The following is an 8,683-nucleotide window of genomic DNA, read 5'->3' as shown; positions in this document are numbered from 1 at the left end:
TTCCCTCTTCCACCTCTCCCTCTCCCCTCTCCATAGATCTACCTAGAGAGGCATGCCCATGCTAAGATCTAAGACCTCCCCATGTGCATCCTCTATTTATTTTTTTCATATTTCCATCAATCTAGACAAAAATTCAGATCGTGGAGCTTTGATCGGCATCTTTGAAAGGAAAACATCCTGCCACGGCTCATTGATCCATTGAAAGAGTATTCAAGCAAATTGACTCTTGCAATTTTGGCCCATGGTTGCTCTCTTGCTAACTGCAATAACCACTTTGAACACAAAGCATCAATTTTAGAGTTGTCAACCTTTATGAGAGACAAGCATTCTCCTCCTCTCCCCCCTCTTTCCTCTGCCTTTCCCTACTCCCCCCTTCCTCCCAAACCCCCCCCCTCAACATGTGGATGCGCCACATGTTAGGACAGTAGGGGATCCCCCCCAACATATGGCTCCAACCATATGTTAGGGGGGAGAGGGGGGGGCAACATATGGCTCATGCCACATGTTAAGAGGGGGGGAGCCCCCCCCACACCCAACATGTGGTGTGAGCCATATGTTAAAAGTGGGGGGGGGGGTTCTCATCCCTCTCCCAATTTCCCCCTCCCTCATCTTGCTTCTCCCCTGCTCTTCGCTCCCCACTCTCCCCCTCCCTCTCCCTACTTGCCCCTCACTCCCTCCCTCTTCCCCTTATTATACCCACATGTGGCATGCGCCACATGTAGAGGGAGAAAAAAGTAAATAATAAATTATTTTCATATTTCTAATTTTTAAACAAATTTGTACCCAAAAATGAGAGTTCTCAAAACATGTCCCATTTTGATTTTTTTTCCACAGTAATAGCAAGAAATTAGGGTTTTTGAAAAAATGTTTCAAGATTTTGATTTTTTATTAAAAAATTCTCCTAAAAAAACATATTTTTTCATTTGTTTTTTTACTCACTTTATACCTCAAAATAGGAGTTTTTTAAGAATAATTGTTAACATTTTGATTTTTTTAACAAATCAATACCAAAAAATGGGAGTTTTTCAAAAAATTCTTGTAGAATTTGATTTTTTTTCTAATTTTATAAATTAGGATTTAGGGTTTAGATTCTAAAGGAAGTAACTTATTTTTATTTTTGAGTTTAGGTTTTAGCTTTTAGGAGTTAGGGTTTAGCATTTAGGATTTAGGGTTTAAAATTAGCATTTATGATTTAGGGTTTATGGTTTATAGTTTAGGGCTAGGGTTTACAGTTTAGGATTTAGGTAAGAAAACAAGGAAATATATGATGCTTTGCAAAGGCCTTAATCTTACTTAGATTAAGGCTTGTGTAAAGTATGATGCCCATTAGAGATGCATACATAGGCTAGAAGTACACTAATGCATATTTTTTAATGCTCATGCATGATTCATGGCAATGGGATTAGAGTTAGCACAAGTAATAAAGAAATATTTCGTGCTTTACAAAATGTTAGGTTTTTAATGGAATTTTGAAACTATCACATGGGAAAGAACATTGTGTCTTCAATTTGAGTATTTTTTGGAGGCTTGCTATGCAAAAAGAATGATCCATTTGTAAAATATCTTGTTTTTTGACTAAATTTTGTGGATCTTTTAAGAAAATTCTTTTTGGTTGTGGTTTTGATGTAATGTTGCCATTTGAAATGTAATGTTGTTTGTATAGAAAGTGTGAAAAAGGACCATCCATTGTTGAATTAGCGGACCAAGTGGACGTCAATTTCTAAATGGCCTTATCACAAATACTCGCCTAATGTATTTCGATTAGTTTATTAATTTTATATAGTATTTTTTAATTGCATCTTATTATGAAACTTGACCATGAAATGCTGACTTTTACTTTATTATTTACTTTTACATGGTTACCTTTACAAGAAATTATAATGAAATGTGTTCTCTCTTCTAGGGTGCCTTTTCAAATCCTCAGAATGCTTTAAGGTATTATTTCAACCCCATGTATTGTCTATGGAAAGCAATGTAATTCCACCAATGAAGCTTCTCCAAAAGGTTATGTTGAAACTCTGTTGAAATAACTAGGAATGTGTTGTAAAAAAATATAATATAATAAGAAACACCTTAAGACAAAATAATAAAAAACAAATTTAATGTGCATCTCAAAAGGGCATCATAGTTTTTTTGAATGATAACTTGTTGAAAGTATTTACATGATCATGATTATTGAATGTATTAATTAACATATGCTTTGAAGACACAATCAATTTTAAACTTAAAATAATAATATCATTAAAATCTAGTAGCTCATTTTGTTTGTGGCTTTCTTTTACTTGCAAGACGTTTTCTAAAGTAAAATTGCAAAGAATGTGGCATAAACTATGCCCCTTGAAATTCGGATCCAAAGTACTTCTAAAAGATAGAACCATTTGCTAGTAGAAGAGGATTAAGGGTTAATGAGTTGAGGAAGAGTAAGATTGGTAGAGATAAATCCCATATAAACACTATCTTAAAATCTAATATATGGAGGACACATAAGGTTTAGTGCCTCTTCTAAAGGGAGAATGTCTTTGTTTTTAAAGTATTCATGAGTCTCATTCATACATTAGACCCTATGAAAGGCTTGCCTAATTGAAATTTGGAAGACTATAATTAGCTTTGCTACCAAATTTCTAGGCTATTGGTGCATGAGAATCTTGTGCATGAGAATGTTGTGCATGTGAATGCTTTTCCTTTTACATTGAGATGCCACTGTTAGAAGTATATGCTACTACAATTCTCATGGAGATGGTGGGTGAGTCTAGCAAAACCATATGAAAAGAATTGCAAGTCAATTAATGTTTAATTTGTGCTTTTGGTCAATGCATGTATCTTGGCATGACTACTTATGGTAAATTTCATAGTATGAGTGTGGAAAAAAACATATAAAGCTTGATTTCTCAATGGCACGTGTCTTTGCATGGATTCAATAAGCAAATGGTGGGGGATTGAAAGTCAACAATGTGGGAGCAAAAGAGGCATGATGGTGTCATTGAATTTGGGAATAGAGTGAATGTGAGAGCATGCTTTTTGAAAGCAATGTGAGAGAACAATATAAACATTGCATATCTACATATGCCCTAGGGAGCTAGATGTGTGTGTGTGCGTGTGTGTGTTGGGGGGTGCACTACTAAGAAACCCTAGGTATCACGTGCGTTCAATGGGTATTTAAAAAACCCCTCAACTAAAATGTTTTCCCCAATAATACTTCCCCTCCCCTATTTACTTGTAAACTAATGGATTTTTCTCTAAAGTTGAATTAAAAAACCCCTCTTGTTATTGTAGTCGTGTTAAATTTGTTCCAAAAACACAATTAAAATGCCCCTCCTTTTGAATGCACGTATTACACTAAAATTTTGTTAAGGGTGGGGGGGGGGAGGAGAGAGAGAGAGAGAGAGAGAGAGAGAGAGAGAGAGAGATTTATAGATACACTTCCTAGAAGTGATGCTAATAAAAACCTACATACATATGAAGATCCTTACTTCTTATATAACTAAATTTCATTAAATAAATAATATTAAATCATCATATTACATATATGTGAGACTTTGTTATTTGGTAGACATATTTACTCATAGTTCATATTAAGTTCTTTTCAACATGTTTGACACAACATGAATGTTAATATTTTAGAAAAAATAAATGGATTTAAAAGCCCCTTCTTTTGCTATGGTTGGGGGTTCCCTTTGAACAAATTCTACAAGTAAAGTGAATGAGACGGCAAGCCCCAGCACCCCTTTGAAAAAAATGTATAGCTGAAAATGAATAAGAGAGAGAGAGAGAGAGAGAGAGATCTTACACGGACTCTCATAGATATGCAATTGCAAAATGCAAGCACTGTGGAGCTTGTAGGAATGACTTTTTGAGGTCCTAGAGAGCTTGTACACCCTAATTTTATCATGAGTTGGTCCTAGAGGTGGAGAGGAGAGTAATGGTTTCAAAGTCACCCCTGAGTGCCAAAAGGGGTCATCAAAGCACCTTAAGTGTGGAGCTGCACTTTGGGAGAAAGTCAAGTAATTTGCGAGAAAGACCTAGCTCATGTCATTTTCAATGAGGTGGATGATGTAGTTCTTTGAGGGGTTTGACGTGTGAAGCGCGTTAAGAAAAAGGGTAGTCACAAGAAGCTTTCCTTGGTGCAGTTGCTTTTTGGGGGCTTTTGGGGGACTTAATACTAAGTACGTATATATATGTATAACCACATACACATATTACACAACCTCTCGAGCATCCGAGCTTGACGTTGGCGTGGCTATGGCGACCCACCAAACAAAGGACCTCTCCGATTCTGCAGCTTCCCATCGCCTCTCCGATTCTCCTCATCAGATTCACCATCCTCCTCCTCCTCCTCCCCCCAGTAGCTCCGCCTCCCAGCACCACCCCTTCAAACGCCTCGACTCCCTCGATATCGAGTCTAATCGCCTCCCCAGCCATAGCTCCGCTCATTCTCCCCCGGTAAATCAACTTTTACGCTTCTTTTTTCTCCCCTGAACACTAGCTTGCGATTTCTTATAGCTTGGTTTCTGTCACAGACTTGTGAGATTTGTGTGTTGGAGGGAACGGGTGGCTGGGGCGATTTGTGCGTGTATAATTTGGTTTACGTGAATGATTTCTGCGATCTGTCGTGAGGGGGAGAACGAAGAACGCCGGTGGTGCAAGGAGAGGCCGGGTAGAGTTCCAGCTCTAGAGTTATGTTGCACAATATGGCGGGTTTTCTTGTGGGGAGTGAGGATACACATGCAGCAGTTACGAAACCGACTCTCTATTTGCACAATTCACGCAATTCCAAATTCAGAATCTATTCCTGCTCGTCGAACATTCCAAAAGATCGAATCGTTGCTCCTTCCATTGCTTTTCATCCTGCATTCTGAAATTCGCAACTCAGTATGTTTGCTACGAAATCTTTCTGTAGATAAGACACTGGCTGACTACAGATGATCACTGATTCAACAGCCACAGAGACTTACCGCTAACATTGAATTGCTCATTTAGCGCATGATTTTCTCTCCTACGAGTCGAATATCGCCCTGAGCGCCAGGTTTTTTTGCTGAGTTAATGTTGTTGCTGCAGGTGCTCTCGACGGCGTTGATTCTGAGATTAGCTTTTCAGAGTATCGGAGTGATTTATGGCGATGTCGGAACTTCACCGCTTTACGTATACAGCAGCACCTTTACAAACGGCAATCCAGATCGAGACGACGTCCTCGGGGCACTCTGCCTTATAATCTACACACTCACACTAATCCCACTGCTCAAATACGTCTTCATCGTTCTTCAAGCCAACGATAATGGCAACGGTGCGTCCCCTGTCCCTCTTATCTCGTTCTACTCATCTGCGTTTGTCTTCGCTTCTATTTCCATCCCCGATTACTAGATATTGGTTTTGCTTACAGTCTTTCTTTTTTGGGTCTCTTCCTACAGGTGGAACTTTTGCACTGTATTCCCTGATTTGCCGACATGCCAGAGTTAGCCAGCTCCCCAGTCACCAGCTCGAAGATGAATCCCTCTCCAATTATAAGCTCCAAATCCCCACGAAGCAACTGGAACGAGCATCGAAGGTAAAAGAGACCCTGGAGAAAAGCCGATTTGCGAAGCAGATTTTGCTCATTGTGACGCTTCTGGGTACTTGTGCAGTCATTGGAGATGGCGTTTTGACTCCTTCAATTTCAGGTACGGTGTGCATATGTGAATCAAATCAGTGGACACTGTATTTTTAGAAGAAATCAGGGGGGTTTTGCCGGTTTGAGCAGTCATGTATGAATTTTCTTGCTGTGGTCTTGCAGTGCTCTCTGCTATAGATGGAATCCAGGGGAAAGTGAGCAGCTTAGGAACCAGTGAGTATTCTTTCACTAGTGTTCATCATAGAAACTTTCCAGCTGCGTTGTCTTTGTCCAGAAAAGAAAGAACTTTCCTGCGTCGTTCGTTGATTGTTGGATGCAAAGAGGTTTATGTGGACAATCTTTCTGCAGATGATGTCGCCCTCATCTCCATCGCCGTCATTGTAGCACTGTTCTCCCTCCAGCGTTTTGGGACCAACAAAGTCTCGTTTCTCTTTGCTCCCTGCGTGTTGCTATGGTTTGTCTTCATAACAGGAATTGGGATCTTCAATATTATCAAGCACGACCATGGCGTGTTCCGTGCATTCTCTCCTTATTACATCTACAGATATTTCCAGAAAAACAAGAAGCAAGGCTGGATTTCTCTTGGTGGCATCGTGCTGTGCATCACAGGTCGGTGTCTGAACATCTCGAAGGCTTTAAACAAATCAATTAGTTCGTCCATGAATGTCTACCTCATGAGGGAAGTTTTCAATCCCAATCCTTATAAAAGTTGCTTGTGAAATTACCTGCAGGCACAGAGGCCATGTTTGCTGATCTGGGTCATTTCTCCGTCGCTTCTATTCAGGTGACAAAGCAAACGTGCTTTCAAGAAATCATTTTCTGTCGAGGGAAAGTTTCTGTTTGTCTTTCGTTCTAATCTTTCCCAGTGACGCTAAAGCTCCTATGGTGTGTTCTAGATCGCCTTTACAACAGTCGTCTATCCTGCGCTGTTGGCTGCCTACACCGGTCAAGCAGCGTACCTATTGAAGTTCCCCGAAGACGTTGCTCAGACGTTCTACAAATCCATACCCAATTCTGTATACTGGCCAATGTTTGTTGTGGCAGTCGCAGCAGCAATTATCGCCAGCCAAGCTATGATCTCGGCAACCTTCTCGATTGTGGAGCAGTCTCAGGCCATGGGGTGTTTTCCTCGGGTGAAGATAGTTCACACTTCGTCCAAATTCGCAGGGCAAGTTTACATTCCGGAGGTGAACTGGATTTTGATGATCATGTGCGTGATTGTTACGGGCGCCTTCAAGACAACAACATTGATAGGCAACGCCTATGGTAATTCCAATCTTTCCGTAAGCTAGTTCTGCTGCCTGTGTCGTCGTTTGCAATTTCTGTCAATATAGTTGCTTTTCCTTATATAAGCTCTTGACACTGTTTTTTCGCTGGCGCAGGTATTGCTGTGGTTGCCGTTATGCTCGTGACAACCAGTTTTGTGACCCTGATAATGATCATGGTCTGGCAAACCGCCATCTACCAAGTCTTGGCCTTCGCAACCGTTTTCACTTTCATCGAGCTCATGTACTTCTCTTCCAACCTTTACAAGTTCGACCAGGGAGGCTACTTACCCGTGGCCTTCGCAGCCATTCTCCTCCTCATCATGTACGTCTGGCACTACGTGAGCGTCCGCAAATACGAGTTCGAAGCCGAACACAAGCTCCCGATCGAGGAGGTTCTCAACCGAGGCCACGAGCTCGGGGTGAGCCGAGTTCTGGGCATCGGTCTCCTCTACACGCAACTGGTGACGGGGGTACCGCCCATCTACTCGCACTTCATCGAGAACCTCCCAGCGATGCACGAGGTGGTGGTGTTCGTGACGGTGAAGAGACTCCAGGTGACGAGCGTACCGGAGGAGGAGAGGTTTCTGGTGAGGAGGGTGGGGGGGAGGGGGGGAGGGATGTACAGGTGCGTGGCGAGGTATGGGTACAAGGAAGGGATGAAGGCAAACGAGCAGGGGGAGTTCGAGGACGCGTTGATGGAGAGTTTGGAGAGGTTCATAAGGGGAGAGCATGAACTGGGAAGGCAACAAGAGATCGAAAAGAGGAAAAAGCATGGAGATGGAGAGGAAGAGATTGAAGGAAGAGGCTATGGCGAAGCAGAGGTTGGCTATGGCGAGGAAGAGCTCGAAGAAGGTGGCTATGGCACAACAGAGCATGTGAAGAAGATGACGGAAAGTTGCGTGACGGGAAATATTCCGGCCGTCCATGTTTTGCCGGAGATTGCATTTCTCCGGCGATCTCGACTTTCCGGCGTGTCTTACCTCCTTGGCCATGGAGACGTCCAGGCCTCCCCTAACTCGTCCCTCCTCAACAAGCTCGTTGTCAATGTGCTCTATGACTTCCTACACCGCATGTGTCGCAAGGCCACCATCTCCCTCTCTGTCCCCCACAAGAAGCTCCTCGAGGTCGGGATGGTCTACCACATCTGATCCTACAGACACCCGCAAACTATTGAAGACTTAAATGGCCTCTAATATGAGGGCAACAAATATCTATGATGACATCCCCCTTTTCTTTTCTTCTTTTGCGGGAAAAAATGTAATATTGTATTAATATTTGTAAAAGAGACTAAAAGCTTGAAGCTATAGGCTCAACCAGAGCCGAGTAAATTTGAGCAAACAAAGGCACTTGTCACCTTGCTGTTTTAATGCTAAGAAAATCAGCCTGAATCTCGTGACCCAGTGAAGCAAGGAATAGAATTTTGTGGAAAACCAATGCATAACTCGCCAACCAAATCTTGTGTATAGTAACTGCTCGAAGGACACTCCATAGTGCATACTGAACCTCCTTGAGTCATCCTCGATCACCAAGCGAAGCAAGCTTCCACTGTGGTTCAATAAGAATACGTTTGTGAGCCAACCATTTCAGAATAATTCTCCACACCGTCCAAACTCTTAAGCACTCACAACACAAATGGAAATGAGATTCAACCCCCACCTTGCAAAGCGGGCAAAGAGGGGATATTCTGGCCTGCCACTTACTAAGCCGATCACGAGTAGAAAACTTAGAGATGAGCAACCTCCACAAAGTAAAATTAAGGTGTGCAGAAAAGGTAGAATCCAAAATCCGCATTGCCCAGACAGAAAGAGAA

General features: G+C 42.0%; 1 protein-coding gene across 1 annotated transcript; it reads left to right on the top strand.

Annotated features, from left to right (window-relative positions):
* Positions 1-4,192: 4,192 nt before the first annotated feature.
* Positions 4,193-8,199, top strand: LOC147896783 (potassium transporter 5-like). Its single transcript, XM_087381537.1, has 8 exons — positions 4,193-4,440; positions 5,056-5,281; positions 5,406-5,654; positions 5,768-5,818; positions 5,954-6,214; positions 6,337-6,389; positions 6,502-6,871; positions 6,988-8,199. The coding sequence occupies exons 1-8, from the start codon at positions 4,240-4,242 to the stop codon at positions 8,019-8,021; spliced, it is 2,445 nt and encodes an 814-aa protein (XP_087237663.1). The 5' UTR covers positions 4,193-4,239; the 3' UTR covers positions 8,022-8,199.
* The last annotated feature ends 484 nt before the right edge of the window (positions 8,200-8,683 follow it).

This window comes from Dipteris shenzhenensis, chromosome 11 (assembly GCF_047967505.1).
Source record: "Dipteris shenzhenensis isolate YYH24624 ecotype China chromosome 11, Dip_SZ_1.0, whole genome shotgun sequence".
NCBI classification, from domain to species: Eukaryota; Viridiplantae; Streptophyta; class Polypodiopsida; order Gleicheniales; family Dipteridaceae; genus Dipteris; species Dipteris shenzhenensis.
Note: the sequence above shows the minus strand (reverse complement) of the source record. Positions and strands in the feature narration are given on the sequence as shown.